The sequence below is a fragment of the Aulonocara sp. 'chitande type north' Nkhata Bay genome, linkage group LG8 (assembly GCF_057382095.1).
Source record: "Aulonocara sp. 'chitande type north' Nkhata Bay isolate Kocher_YH1m ecotype deep benthic linkage group LG8, A_spYH_male_GT1.1, whole genome shotgun sequence".
Classification (NCBI taxonomy): Eukaryota; Metazoa; Chordata; class Actinopteri; order Cichliformes; family Cichlidae; genus Aulonocara; species Aulonocara sp. 'chitande type north' Nkhata Bay.
In genome coordinates this window covers 15,638,168-15,654,002 of record NC_141351.1, presented here as the reverse complement: position 1 = coordinate 15,654,002, position 15,835 = coordinate 15,638,168, and the positions used below count along the sequence as shown (strand labels likewise).

The following is a 15,835-nucleotide window of genomic DNA, read 5'->3' as shown; positions in this document are numbered from 1 at the left end:
CTGTTTTAGGGCAAGGCAGATAAAATTTGGTTAATAAAATTGTATTATTAATAGCTCTGTTCGATAATGAAGTCTGAGGATTGGAGGTTTTCCACTGAAGATTAAATTGCTCAGCTATAAAAAGTCGGAGAGTCATTATGTGACATTTCTTTTCCATCTAAAAGGGTTAAGACGTTTAAAATGTGCTGCAGAAATCATCACAGCTTGATTCTAATCTAAACACTGTGTGATTAATACATAATCATTATAGTAGAGCTGTCTTGTCTGTCTGTGCATCTCTCCCATATGTTCTCCTGGACATGAAATTTATTCATTTGTCACAAATGTCCACTAGGACTCAAAGGAAATGATTTGTATTTTGTGGTCAAACAGTCAAAGGTCCCCTTCTCCTTGAACTCTATGGTGACCACTCCGTGTATTAAAATGATGTCTCGTGCCGGACCATGTTTTGGGCACGAAACACAATAAATATATGAATCCAAATATTAATGCAAAAGCTCCAAATTCAAAAGGCAAAAAAACCCTAGGACACTAGGCATGTTGGGATCACCCCAACACAACTTTTGCCACCTCTCTTCTTTCTCTGATGGGCTGATCATCCTGGAACATGGTAAATGACCTTTTTCCATTGCTCCAGCGTCCAACAATCATCCTCACTGATTGTTTTTTAAAGGCTACTCAGCTGTTTAGTCCCAATGTCTCTGAGAGAATTCTCTTCACTTTGCTATTTTCACTATTAAACATACTCGTGAGATTTACTGTTGTTTTCTTACCATTTGATTTCACCAGATGTTTGTTTCCCTTATCAAATTCAAGTAGATAAAGTTTTGGGTTTCTTTTGTTTTCCAACCACATTTCTTCCTTAACGATGATGGTATATTTGATAATGCACTGGACCGTTCTTAACCCACATTTAGTTAGGCTAATAATGCGGTTTAGGAAAAGAGAAACTACTCACAACTGTGGTTAAATAACTTGCTGCCAGCCAAAAACGGACTTTTTTGTGTGCTTGGGCAGAGTATGACTGCACACAAATGTCTAAGAGTGACATTTTATATCCAAAGGTTTAAAGGTCAACTTCCCTATGACTTCAAAAAAAACCCTCTTGCCGTTATCCAGTGAGAGATTCTGTATGTACGTCTCATTTGGTTGAATAGTAATTTGAAATTGTTGACAATGGTACTTTTTCCAGGTTGATTTATTTATTTTTTGGTAGAAGTTGTAGGTTTGTAAATTCGGAGAACAGGCTGAACTGGTAATAGTCAAATTGACATCAGTTCTTCCCAGACAGAGAGAAAGTCAGCATTTTGTAGCTGGATCTAGGAATATGTTACTATGCAACTCTCTTGTTCTATTTTCTTGAGCCTTTAGTTTAAAATATTAAACTATAAAATAAAATGCAAACTTAAAATTGTTAAAAGCATACAGTCGACTACGATACTTAATTTCTATAAAAAGAGAGTGAATCAGATTTTTTTTTTAAAAATCTGTGTAACTTTTGAAAGCGCTGCAGATATTCTTATATTGCTTTCTTTTTGTCCTTTATCAGAGTAATATCTATCAAGAACTACCACCCAAAGATCAGGATAATCACTCAAATGTTGCAGTACCACAATAAGGTTTGTATTAATCAACTATAAAGCCTGCTGGAGTCACTTAGTTACTCCGTTATAGTTAGTTACGTTTCAGTATATGTTGAAAAGATCTCATCACTGAATCATTTGTCTGTCTTAGTTTCTAACAGCATGCACCTTGTAGCCTGACTTCCTTTTCCTCTTCCCCTCAGGCCCACCTTTTGAACATCCCAAGCTGGAACTGGAAGGAGGGAGATGACGCCATTTGCCTTGCAGAACTCAAGCTCGGATTCATCGCCCAGAGCTGCCTGGCTCAGGGCCTCTCGACCATGCTGGCCAACCTTTTCTCCATGAGGTCCTTCATCAAGGTAGCTGCAACTAACACTGATCCATCTGTGCTCACTGGATTAAGTTCAAAAATAAAGTTGGCCTAGAAACAAAGTCTGAATAGATAATAATGGTTATCCCAGATGAGGCCCGTATGCAGCATCTGGTGAGCGGGTGGTGATGATCTTAAACTTGCACCTTTTTATATTTTTGTATAACCTTCTTTATTTTGTTGTAGATTGAGGAGGATACATGGCAGAAGTATTACCTTGAAGGAGTAGCCAATGAAATGTACACAGAGTACCTGTCCAGTGCCTTTGTGGGTCTGTCCTTCCCAGTAATTTGCGAGTATGTAAAACTAAAACATTTTATTTTACCCCCTTTTTTTGGTACTTTGTCATTCCTGGATGCAAGTAATTTAGATGTTTAAACTGCAGTCATTAGAATTTAAAGATCCAAAGATAATTGTTATGTAAGTATTTATTAACCAGGCTTCTGGAGATGGTAGGTTAAATTAGTTATAGAGAGGAAGCACATGGCGTTCACATAAGGGCTCCATACTTTATAGGCTGTCAAATCCCATATTTATTCCATATTAAAATATTTGAAAGTGTAAACCTAAATCTAAGTGTAAATAATTTAGGGATAAACAGGTTCTCATCCTCTAAAAAGAAAAAAAGAAAGTGGCACCCTAAGCTAAGAAGATTTCAAACTAAAAGTACTTAGTGTGCCTCAGGTCTAATTATATTGTTATTCCCCCTTACAGACTCTGCTATGTGAAGCTAAAGCTGCTGCTGATAGCTATAGAGTACAAGTCTGATCAAGGGGAAAGCAGGTAAGTCGGGGCATTAAAATTCATGCATGCAAAAACTTTAATACGCAGGTGTCAGTATTTGCTTTCAGCTACTGTGAATCAGCTTCCCTGTTTGACTGCAAACACAAGTGCTTTACACAATGTGTCTAAATTGATGTCTAAATGGGTTTATTCACAGACATCACAGGGCTCTCCGATAACATCGTGACAAATTAGTGGGGAAGGTGGCAGTTGGTTTCTTTGAACACAGCAGAAGCTTTGTTTTAGTAGTTTCTCTAACACGCTGATGCTCATTTATACTCTTTGAAGTGCTATCTGCTTTCATCAACTTAATTAAATAAACAGGGGCTATCCTGCCAAATGAGTTGTGAAAACTAATCCCAGACGCAGTGATTAGTGCAAAGCCTTGCAAATTCTGTGATATAACTTTCTGCTTTGACATCTTTGGTCTACAAATCCTCACAGCACCCTGATAAACCCTGGAAACCACGTGAAAATGCAGGAGGGGACCTTGGGTTTCTTTATTGCCAGCGATGCCAAAGAAGTAAAGAGGTAATGAATGAGACCTGAGATTCAATCGTTTGATTAAATTCCAGTCTTGTTTCTGCAATAGTGCCTTTGTTGGTCTGCATGTCATACGGTTTCTGTATCTTGAGCTATTACATGTAGGAAAATTGCAAACGCTTGTTTTGTTAGTATTACCTACATGTTGCCAGAGCTTACAAATATACTCATTCACTTTATTAGGAACGCCTTTCTAGTACCAGGTTAGACCCTGTTTTGCCTTCAGAATTCTTCATGGCATAGACTCAACAGGGGACTGGAAACATTCCTCAGAGATTTTGGCCCATGTTGACATGATAGCATCACACAGTTGTTGCAGATTTCTTGGTCACACGTCCATGATGAAATCGTAAGGCAACTTGAGTAGATTGAACTCATTGTCTTGTTCAAGAAAGCAGTTTGAGATGGTTTGAGCTTCTAATGGCTGCTAGATGCACCTTTGCTGTCACCTTCCAGCTTGAAGGAGTCTGGCCACTCTGATATCGGACATCAACAAGGCATTTTCTCTCAGAGAACTGCCATACAGCTTTTTAGACCATTCTCTGTAAACCCTAGACTGTGGGAAAATCCCAGTAGGACAGTAAATCCATCCATCTGGGACCAACACCAAGATTCAAAGTCACATTCTTTCCCATTTCTTATGCTCAGTTTGAACTTTAGCAGGGCCAACCATGTCTTCAGGCCTAAATGCATGCAGTTGCTGATTAGATATTTGCATTAAGGAGAAATTGAACAGGTGCACCTAACAAATCGGCCAGTAAGTGTATATTGGCTTTTGTGTTTGCTCTTAGAAAAAATGCCATATTTTGCATGTTTAATTGACCAGACTGAAGTGATTTATCAGCAGTTCAGGGATCCTTGAGTTGCACTGCTGAGGCCAAAGAGGAATGTTGGCTGTTAGCTTGTATCTGCTCATTGCTTGGACAAAGATAACATTCAAAGACAGATTAAAGGTACATATGGTCGAGGTTGGATGGTGATGTTACCTGCCAGAGGGGATCAGAAGATTTATGAGGGCACAGAATGAGACAAACTGCAGCGCCCTTATGAAATATCAAAGCTTAATTTAAAACTGGTCCTGAACTTCTCATAGAGCTGCACACTCTTTGCTCAACTTTTGGCACATTAAACATTGACAAATGCATTGGATGCTTCATTAATTTTTTGTTAATAAACTGATTGCACACAAATTAAAATGACTTGTTGCAGATGTTGTGCAGCCATAGTAAAGACAAAATATGTGTAAACAATTTATTGAGCACTCATGCTGTTCTTGATTTTCTTCCGCAGGGCACTGTTTTATTGTAAGGCCTGCCACGATGACATAACTGATCCCAAAAGGATAAAGAAATGTGGATGCAAGAAATGTAAGTGTGATTGCATGCAAACACAAGATCTAAGTTAGATTGATCCCATTATTTTTTTGCTCAGATGAAACTGAAATATAATGAGTTAGCATTCGAGTAGCTGGGCGACAGCGTATTTACATGACCTACTATACATAGCCATTTGTCCCAACCACTTATTTCTTACATTAATTATTCCTTGAAATGAAGCCTTGTAAGTTGTGCATGTAGAAAGATCAGATTTCTTTCTGCAGCCAAAACAAACTGAAGCACTCCAGTTTCCCCATGTAGAACTACATGTTTGGATCTCTGTATGAGATGAATACCTGCTCTCATTTAAGGGTCAGTTCCCCCAAATTACATGAAAAAATGCTTTCCAACTTTCTCATCATGCAAATAGTTTTGGTTTTTCCATGCTGAGGTTTCAGATATCCTTCAAAATGTATGTTTTTTGGATGGATTTGGATGAACTGATTCCTTCAGAGTGTTTCAGATTGACGTCTCTTCTAACAGACACACTCTTACATAGTGTTTATAGCATGCTATCTTTTCCATGTGATTCCCAGCTCTTATAAATACACATAGTAGACCTCTTAGTTCAGTCTAAATGTGCATTTTGTTTGTTTTCTGTATAGTAGCTGTGTTCACTGTTGATAACTTTGTGATGTTAACAGGCATTCAGAGAGACTGTTAACACCACAGGTACCTGGACGGATCACGTGTTTCTAAAACCTTATAAACATCGCGTGCTACATGTTCTTCTGCTTGGATAAACCACAGTTTGTCTCTAGTATTAAAGCTAACACCTAACATTGACATGTGATGTATTCTTTTCCTGCTGCTTGGGAACTTGGCACACATTTCTTTAAAAATCTGCTTAATAGTGATATATTGTGAGTAATGTGGATTTGTTTCCCCTTCAAAAACACAGCGTGCTAGTGTACCTCAGATTAAAGTGACCTGTTTGAATGTACTCTAAATGTTGCATGTACAATGGTTGATGCTGCCTGGATCTCTTGTTGTTGTCATGTGCACGTTGTTTTTTGTTCGTTCTTTTGATAGAATTTTATAGCTTTCAAAAGAAATTAGCAACAGTATAGATTTTGCAAAAAAATTCCAGAGCAGAAGTAGATTTTTTTTTTTGCTCACACGTAAACACTGCAGCTTTCATGCCTACTTGAGTTAGTAATTCACCACATCACCACCAGATGGCCCTGCTGCCCTTTATTAAGCACAAGACCCCTGCACAAAGACCACAGTGAGAAACAGACTGGGATGAAGACTGGAAAACCTTTATCCTTATTACTCCTTACCACTTTTTTATATTATGGGAAAAAATTGGCATCCATACTAAAGTGACGTAATACGCAGAGATGTGTGCATATCTTTTAGGAGAAATATTTCAGGAAAAAATAGCAAATCTGTCATGGAATATGGATCATCTAACTTATGTGTGCTTTTATGCACTATAAACGCTTTCAAGTGTTTTTTTTTTTCTTTTTGTCTTTTCTGAAGGCACTTGCAGGTTTTTGTAGAAGTGATACTGTTTTTGTAAAATACCAGCACCTTTAGTCTTTTGTTTAGGAGATTTCTGTCATCTCCTGTTCTTAATAAGCATTAGTAACAAATGTAAATATTTAAGAGCTGTAAAATGAAATATTATTGTCCTTATATTTCATATGACTCAGTGGCTCTAAGAGAAGAATCCAGATCCATGACACATAGCCAAGGTTTCTGCAAAAAAAAAAAGCTATAAATCATCAAATTGTGCATATATAAATGTTTTATTTATTCCAATTAAACATGCATTATGTGTCTTTAACTTCCACTTATGTTATCCTTGGGCCAAGATTGGCCTTTGTAAGACCAAATTTGCCATTTGATGTTCATGCTTGGCTCATTAGCAAGTTAATTAGTGAACATAGAAAAACATTTCCTCACATAGTAAAGTGACACTAAGCCCAAACAAGCTAAATCTGTGTTAGCATTATTAGGATTTTGTTGGGTAAAAGTCTCCAAAAAGTCTGAAAAGGTTAAAGAAACCATATTTGAGGTCACGTGGTCATGTTCACGTGAGGGGAAAGGGTGTCGGTTTACAGGATGCCAATACTAGTGTAAGCGGCACAACAAAGGTTAATCTTGTACATCCCAGCAGCAGCCGTCCTCCATGCCCTGTTCTTCCTCTATCCCCTCTTCCCTCAGAATGACCCTCAACATTAACCTGCTCTTCCTCTCCTCCCATATGAACCCTTGACTGTAGCCAAGAAGCCTGCCTACAAGAAAATGAAACTGGCATGTTGTTTTGATTGCGGTCGCTCAGAGCGGGACTGCTCTTGCATGCCGGTTAATGTGCGTTGTAACATGGACTCCCCTCGACGGGACATCCCACTCTCTGCTGTCTCTGTTAATGATTGCTCAGCCACTTTACGTGCCTGTAAGTTGTCGCCATGACATGTGCTCTTCAGTGTTGTAACATGCACCGTGTGTCTTTACTTCTGTGTGCTTTCAAATTTAAGCACCCATGTTGTCACCGTCACAGATGCTTTGGTGTTTTAGCTTTCTGATTTTTGGCGCTCTTCTCTGTCTGTTGCTACGTTTTGCAGTGAAGCATGCTGGTCTATTGTTTTGCTGGTGTTTTGTCAAGAGAACGTGAATTCAAATTGAAACGTAGTTTAAAATTAGATTGACAGTCACTAATGCAAACCTTTTGCTGCGTACAGCAGTATTTGTTTCCCTCCAGTGACCTCATAAATATATTAGAAAAAAGTCAAAGCCATGAACAATGTACAGCTGTGCATCCCTGCAAAAAATCTCACAATACACAGTTACTGTGCATTTTCCCAAATAATTATTCTGATAGGACTGTCTAAATCTTACAATGATGTCACTGGAGACATAACATAACATTAAAAAAAATAATATCAAATAATATCTCACCACTGTACCCTGGAGAAATGGGTGAACAGGATAGGATTTGAGGTATTTGTAAATGTAGACGTCTCCGACGATTAATTTTTCTTTTCTTTTTTTAGTAAATAATGCTCTTGAGAGCACCTGAGGGGATATTGTGATGATGACTATTACAGTACATATTGAGGTTAACATATGGGTTTTATTAAATTATAATCAACAGCTTGAACAAGAACTGGGGGAAAAATCTGCAAAGCAGACAAAGTTATTGGTTGTTTTTGCTGATTTGTGATTAAATTGAGAACACAAAGCAGTAGAGTTGGAATATAAGAGGAATAAAAGACGGTAGAAGAGTGCTGGATCATATTGGAGTTTAACAAGCGGACTTTAACAGAATTGAACTGCATATGAATTCCTAATTCAAGTGTGATTTCCCTTTTTAAGCCAGGGGGGTATGTTAAATCGTACTGATGTGTCGCAGGAGGCACGAAGAATGTGTCTGAGGTTGCAGAGCATTGATACAATTTGCTGGAAAACATTGCAGACTGTCATAAATTTTTAGTGAATGACTCTTGATCAAAAACCATTCGTATAGCTGAACACATTTGGGCGTTTTTACCCCTCAGTGTGTCTCCCAGGGTTGTGTGCTGTGAGCGTGGCCTGGCTAGAAAAGCTCGAGCAAGAGCTCCAGAGTTGCTGTCGACACGGTGCGGGAGATGCGTGGAGCGAGGCCTTATGCGGCCTGACGTGGAAATTATGTTTGCATTTTCATTTTTGGAGTGCTACCGGTTGTCATGAAACTCAGCCTGACAGTTTCTAACCACCAGGCAGCCGAGTGCCCCCGCCCCTCTCCTTTTCTCTCGTTGTGGGACAGATGCTAGCCTGTTAGTCCTGTGACTCTGCTCGCGCCCTCCGATTGCAGGCGACAGATGCCAGGACCAGCACAGTCCCTGTTTGAACATTGCTGTCACTGTCCTGCCTTAAGCTCAATGCGTGACCTTTAATGTAAGCAAGGGGTTGAAATAAGTTACTAATGAGCATGTGTGGGACTCACCGAACGTTACACACATCTGTGCAGGTTGTCTCAGGCATGGGTAGGCAAAAATAAGACAGTAACGCTTCTTAAGTTTTGTGCGCTGGTGAGTTTATTGTAGGTGTTTTTGATTGAACATGTCAAGCTGAAAATATATGATATATAAAAACCTGCTTCTCACTTGAGTATTCACTTAATGCTGCTAAACTTACATTTAGCCTTCACTGGAGGGTAAATATGAGCAGCTATAATAACTGATACTAAATAACTGCTAATAATAAATAATTATCAGTCACACAAACGTGGTAATATTTCAGTCTTAAATTCTTAATGGGAGTAAAGAAGCTTTTCATCGAAACTTAAAGGTAGCCAAGATATCTGGTCCTCTTTTGACTTGAAAATAGCCAAATCACTGCTTAGAGTGACACCGTAGATATTTAGCAGATGACTACAAACATAGAGCGAGCTACTCTTAAATTACTGCCCACATCTCTGAAAATCAGATTTCTAACCGACCTGTTTTACTTCTCATTGCTTTGTCCGTGTTGTCTCCACGGCCTCAATTTTTTTTAAGTGCCTTCAAGAGAAATCCCTCAGCTTTCCGTTCACAGTCGTCACTTATAATTTGCTCTCATTACGACCTGTTCTTCTCTGTAACCTCTCATCCGTCTCTGCATTTTTCTCAGCTAAAAATAGCTATAATGGATATATCAAATCAAGTAAGTTTTGATTTCCATTCTCTCTTTCTCTCGACTCACTTGTGTCTAACCCCTCCATTTGTGCATTGTCAGCTATTAATATTTGAGCTGTCCCTGACCTGCTGTATTTCACTGTCCAGTCTATCATCATCATCCATGACTGTGTGTCTTATGCATAGCATTAGGAAACAGTTTTGAGTTGATTCTTTGTGTTAGGTATGAGTTAGGGCTCAGCAGCACACTCATGGCATCTTCACCATGACTGTGGATAAACCAAGTCTGGACAAAATCACTTAAAAACATTCAAATTAAATGTATGCAAGAAAAGCATTTCAGCCTCGCATAATTGAGTAAAACATATTAAAATGCAAAAAGCCGATCTTAAACTCTCTCAGCTCTCGTCCAACGCTTACAGGAGTGTGAAACTAGTGGGTAGTCCACTTTAACAGGATCTGTGATAGGCAGCAAATCTGCCACATTGCATTGTCCTGGAGAAGTGCTGTGCATGTTTGACGTGGGGCAGATGAATAGTGGAGGTCTGGAGCAGGAAGGATAATCTGCTAGACAGCTGACTGTTGAAATAATCATCTCTCTTCTCCGGTTTTAGCTCCCAGACATTTTTGAACTAAGGAAAACACAGCTCTTCTGTCTCTTTTTATCTTTACCAGCCTCACCGCTATTATATCGCTAGTATTAAAATGTATATCGAATTCATTCCTCCCTCCTTCATCAGGCATAAACTGCATGTAGCAGCTAGTGGCTGCTGATTCACACTGTCACCTCCTTGTTCTGGTAGCATAACAATTGCTAAAACACCTGAAAGCATATTTATTAATTCATGTTTATTATAAATATCAAAGTAAACGTCAAATCCAGCTTTTCATTGGTGGCTACAGGAAGTGGTTAAGTGGTGTTAAATAAAAATGAGCTTTTTTTTAAATTATTCAGCCATTAGCATTCTTGTGCCAGAAAGAATTACCCCCCTAAACCAGTGACTGTCCTTTAATTATGATAAGAGTCACAAGATGTTTTATTAACATACACACTGCTGGTCTTACGGAAGTCAGTTTAAATCAAATCCTACCTTGTGTTTAGCTTCAAGAATTAAAGGATTAGTTTGCTAAAATCATAAAGAAAGTGCCATATTCTGCTTTCTCATTTAGATAACTTTAGCTTTTTTTTCCTATCGTGGTTCTCACGGCATTAAAATAAGATTAGAAAAACGCCAGCTATGTTTCTACAGCATCCACTACGAGCTGTTTCTATTCTTCGGTATGGTATGAAGATTATCCCAGACCACGGTAATATCATTTGTCAGTTTGTTTTTCAGTGTTTCTTAGCATCACAAATGAAATTTTATTCCCTAGTTTTGCACTGTCTCTTCAAACCTTCTGCAAATACTACCCAAAGAGACAGATATCCAAAGAATTAAGAGGGGAACTGTGTTTTCTGTGATTTGAGTGAACTAACACCTGAAGAAAAAAAAACATAAGTATTGTATAGCTGCTGACTTTGACTCCTCTTCATTTAGCAGTAAACAACAGTCCCTTAATCCAGCCTTATCGGTACAAGTCAGCTAAACTGAACCACACCTCAGCCAGTGAGGTCTGTAAGGGGCCCCGTAGCGGAGTTGCTGCTTTATCGGTCCGTTTGGTAAACAACCGCAAGGGAAGCCTGCTGCCCCCCGCTGAGCCCTCTGCTCTGAGACTGAGCTTCGTGGGCTCCGAGGACTCAGGCCAGGTAGGCCGCCCGCCAGGGGTGACAGAAGAGGTCAGCCGGCTCCAGCGAGCCCGTAGCCTGCCGGTGAAATACAGATACCACCCCGGTCACTCCAGTAACGCCACACTCAGTCAGAGGCAGTGTAAGGGCCACATCCCCCCACATCCCTCTTACCCTCAGCGTGTTTGGCAGGCCTGCACTCAACAACAGCACAACCAAAGCATGTGCTTGCCAGTCTGGAGTGGTTGCATGTGTAGCATTCCTTACTAATGACCCAGTGTGTGCAGCTGTCAGCTGTGAAACATTAAATATTGAACAGGCCGAGCGAGATGTGAAGGGCCAGTGTGTTGGAGCATCCCTCTCGACTGGAAAGCCCCCTCCCTTCTTCAACGTTTTCCATTATGTTGTCAGTCTTCGACATGCTAGCGGTGCTTGAAATCATGTGTTCGTCGGCGGAGGAGCAAGATCTTTGGGACTTTATTAATTTTAATGAAAGCAATTGCAGTTTCTTTGTATAAAAAAGAAAGAAAGACAGAAAAGACTAAAAAGAAAGAAACAGTTCACAGCTTGAACCATCAGTTATAAGGTACCCGAGTGTATTTTCCATGACCTGTAACAATCTTTTCCCAGTGAACAATGGCTGTTAAAGTGCTATTAGTGAAACACTTTTCTTGCTGCTTGTATTTATTTTACCAGCGACTGCCACAGAGTAGAGTTGTTTTCTGCAGCTGCGATATTAGCTTGTAAAAATATTTGCCTGATTACTTTACTCGGGGGTAAAAGTTATAACTCGTTCCCTATGAAGAGCTCAGTGCAGTTTGCTGAAGTGATAAAGACAATGTCCAAAGGGCATCTCAGCTGTACATAAATCACTCTGGCACAAGGACCAACCTAATTGTATAAGCCAAGGGCACCACTCTCAAGACGAACAAAGACCAGAAATCCAGGATTCAACACTGACTCAAAGCACCTTTGCTTGTAGTCTTAGATGCTTAATATTTATAGGTTATTACCTTAATTAAATGAGAACATGAGTGATTAGTGTGAGCAACAGTGATGCGAGTCTAGGTCTATCTGTAGTACAGTAATCTATGATTACGAAATCACAGCCCTCTTAACAGCCCTCAACTTATTTGTGGTGCTACATTATTTGAATGATAAAACTGTTGACAGGTGGATTACAGCAGTTCAATGGATTAGTGCGTATGGTAAATAAAGCTTCCCAGATTAAACTTCAGCAAATGGCATGATGGTTGATAATGGCACTACTGCATGTTTGCATCTCCATATACAACCATGCCAATGATGTGCTAATGTATCCTGTCTGCATTATGCTAACATTGGACTGTTTCCTGCTACCCACTGGTTAAATTGTCCTGTCCCACTCCATCTTGTTCACCCGACCTCTTTCCACTCTGTCCCTGTATGTATATTATCTCTTTGAATTCACTGACCTCAAATTGTGCTGTGCTGTTCTTTTGTTGTCCCTGCTGTGTGGATCTTTGCTCGACTTCTGATCATTTCCCGCCATCATGCTGTTTCTTTGGCATTTTGTTGCAGTTCAAGAGGACCAACAATCAGCACTATCACCCAAAAAAAAGCAACGTAATGGAGGCATGAGGAATTCTCCAAACTCCTCACCTAAGATTATGAGGTAGGTACCACAAGGAGCTATCTGTCTTTGGGTTTTTACACATATAAATTCCCTCACCATAAAAATACAGATAGCTTCTTTAATAGCCAAATGTTAAACGCCAACAAAACACAACAAACTGTAATCACCGCTCGGTTTAGTTTAAACACAAAAACTACTTGGTTAGGTTTAGGCTTGGTTTAAACTATGCTTTATCAATTCAATTCAATTTTATTTATATAGCGCCAAATCACAACAAAAGTCGCCTCAAGGCGCTTTATATTGTATAGTAGATACAGAGAAAAGCCCAACCATCATATGACCCCCTATGAGCAAGCACTTTGGCGACAGTGGGGAGGAAAAACTCCCTTTTAACAGGAAGAAACCTCTGGCAGAACCAGGCTCACGGAGGGGCAGCCACCTGATGCATTCAACACAACATTAACCCTACATGTTGAAAATTAATGCCTTCAGGTTTGGCACCAAAGGGGTTCTTTAGCGTTGTCTCTACGCTATTGCTTGCTAGATGACAAATGATGACCTTAAATTAAAAGAGCAATTCAAGTCATGTTATCCTCATTGGTTCAAAGAACTATTGTCCAAAATACACCCTTTTGCTTCCTTCACAGATCTTCAGTCCATGCCTCCCCCAGTGTTAAAAGTCTTTATGAGATAATACTCTATTATTTACATCAATAATGTCTCACATTCAGCCTACATAACAATTAGGACAACAAGACGGCCCATACCCTTTCCTTTTTCAACACAACACACAAGTTCTTGTTTATGCCCCGGTCACCTGTCATGTCGTTCTCTCTGGTTTCCTCAATGAGCATCTTAATCTGCTCCAAATGGTACCGAATTTGACAGGAAACATCATCACCTGCATCAAGTCCACCAATTATATAACACCCCTCCTCATCCAGCTCCAATGGTTCAGAGTTCTTTACCAATACATTACAAGATTCTGCTCCTCACTTTCAAACCTCTCTCTATGACCCGTGTCCTCCCACATATTGTCCAGATTTCTTTCAACCTTTCTTTCATGTGTTCTATGGTTTTCTGATTAGTTCTAGGTAGTTTTAGACCTAGAACAATGGGTGCCAGAGCTCTCCGCTGAACTGAATCCATTGCATCATTGCGTCAATGCCAAAGGCCATGTTGTGTGCATCTGTGAGACACCAGCAGTTCTGACACAATGGGAATCAGAATGACCTGGTTATGATTAAGGAGTAGGAAAATGATTGCCTGTATTCACAACTAGTAAATACAGAGAAACTGTTTGCATTCACTTGATGACTCAAAGAGTTACTCTCCTGTTAGCTGTACTTGGGTCTCTGGGCGAGGGAAATCTTAAGGCTATTTTCCAGCAAACTATTCCAAGATGTTCAGCAGCTAGCTGCTAACTTTGTTGATATTTGCTATAGGGCTGTGCGATATGACCAAAATCTCATATCCCGATATAAGAATTCTATCGTTCGATAACGATATAAATCACAAAGATGTAACATTTTCTGTAAATTCTGTGAATCTCAGGCAGCTCGACTTGCGGGAAGTGTTTCCAGCTGTGCGTCATGTTGCTGGAGTCAAGTGTTTTAACCGATGCATGAAACTATACATTTTTAGACATAAGTTGTAACGGCCGCCGTTTTCTTTGTGAGTATTTATTACACGGCGTGCTGCAGGGAAAAGCCTGTTCTAACGTTTGAGTCTAACGTTTATTTTTTAGCACCTGGCGGCTCTTTTTTAATTCTCATCCGTAAATAATCTGCTCTTTCACGTGATTCAGTTTATTTTGAAAAGTCTCAACAGGATCTTGAGCTTTATTGTGAAAGGTTTATGTGGAACATAAACAAGTGGACACGCGACGCTGTTACCGTCGTTGTTGTTAACCACAACGCATAAGGCAAGGCAAGTTTATTTGTATAGCACAATTCAACAACAAGGTGATTCAAAGTGCTTTACAGAGACATTAGAAACAAAAACAAATAAAAAGCATGATTTAAAATTGATTAAAACAAGCAAACAAACAAACTAATTAACAAACAAACAAAACAGTTTATAAAATCAAAACAGATAAAATCAGAACAATAGATAAAATCAGTAGTTAAATGTAAGTTTTGAAATTTAAGCTTAAAAGTGTGGATTTGGTGCTTTATTCAAATGCAGCTGAGAATAGGTGAGTCTTCAACCTGGATTTAAATAAACTGAGTGTTTCAGCTGATCTGAGGCTTTCTGGGAGTTTGTTCCAGATATAAGGAGCATAAAAGCTGAATGCAGCTTCTCCGTGTCTGGTTCTGACTCTGGGAACTGATAAAAGACCAGATCCAGATGACCTGAGGGATCTGGAAGGTTCATACTGGGTCAGGAGGTCATTGATGTATTTTGGTCCTAAACCATTCAGAGCTTTATAGACCAGCATAAAAACAGGCGCTTGTCAGTCCGTAGTGTGGTTATATAAGAGAAAGAGAGAACTTTAAGAAATTAATATAGCCACTACAGTGACCATCAAAACGATGAAAAAATATTGCCGTAAACAGTTTATTTTGCGACACCACGAAATGAAACGATAGACGTTTTTATATCGTAATCCGATATATATCGTTATATCGAACAGCTATATATTATATTTGTTGCTTAGTGTTGGGAGGGTAACATACAGACTAGCTTCCTGCTCATCATAAGAGTAATGAAACCAAAACAACTTGCCGGACGGTATAAAAATACTCTGCAGGGATCTCCAGTCAGGTGATAATCCTTTGTTGGTTTATAACTATAAGCATAATCAAATAATCTCTTTCACATTACACATATCAATTTAACCTCTTAGGGACATAAATATAGTCATTAATGTAGCTTTAACAAAGCTTTGATGAAGAAAGTACAGATACCTGTGCTTTAGGAAGAAAACCAGTACTTGTTGGATTAAGCAGTGCATTACAAAGAGCATCTGAAAGAACATTTTTCTACGCTCCTTTTTTCATGGAAAATATGTCAGCCTCTGAGATGAGCTCTATGCCACAAGGTTTCATGTGACACCCACAGACTACAGTTCTTAAACAGGCCTGGCACTAATGACAGCACCAGGCAGTCAGAGGGGCTCTAAAGGATAGATAGCCCAAGGCTATTCATCTATTGTCGGATCCCTCTGAGGTCTTTTCAGCACGTAAGGCCACAGATGATATGTATCATCACAATGAAAGGCGAATTCAAATGC

General features: G+C 39.4%; 1 protein-coding gene across 12 annotated transcripts in view; it reads left to right on the top strand.

Moving 5' to 3' along the window:
* The window catches only part of LOC147323476 (calcium-activated potassium channel subunit alpha-1a), a 102,013-nt gene that overhangs the window by 67,738 nt on the left and 18,440 nt on the right, over positions 1-15,835 (top strand). For 6 of the 12 annotated variants that reach the window (XM_086303837.1, XM_086303838.1, XM_086303836.1 and 3 more), the window contains 9 exons: positions 1,550-1,619; positions 1,787-1,942; positions 2,140-2,249; positions 2,668-2,736; positions 3,181-3,267; positions 4,570-4,646; positions 6,886-7,059; positions 9,255-9,287; positions 12,546-12,639. In XM_086303837.1, coding sequence (XP_086159963.1) covers positions 1,550-1,619; positions 1,787-1,942; positions 2,140-2,249; positions 2,668-2,736; positions 3,181-3,267; positions 4,570-4,646; positions 6,886-7,059; positions 9,255-9,287; positions 12,546-12,639 — 870 coding nt within the window. The remainder of the gene's footprint in view (positions 1-1,549; positions 1,620-1,786; positions 1,943-2,139; positions 2,250-2,667; positions 2,737-3,180; positions 3,268-4,569; positions 4,647-6,885; positions 7,060-9,254; positions 9,288-12,545; positions 12,640-15,835) is intronic. The other 6 variants (XM_086303844.1, XM_086303846.1, XM_086303845.1 and 3 more) reach the window with 3 other exon arrangements.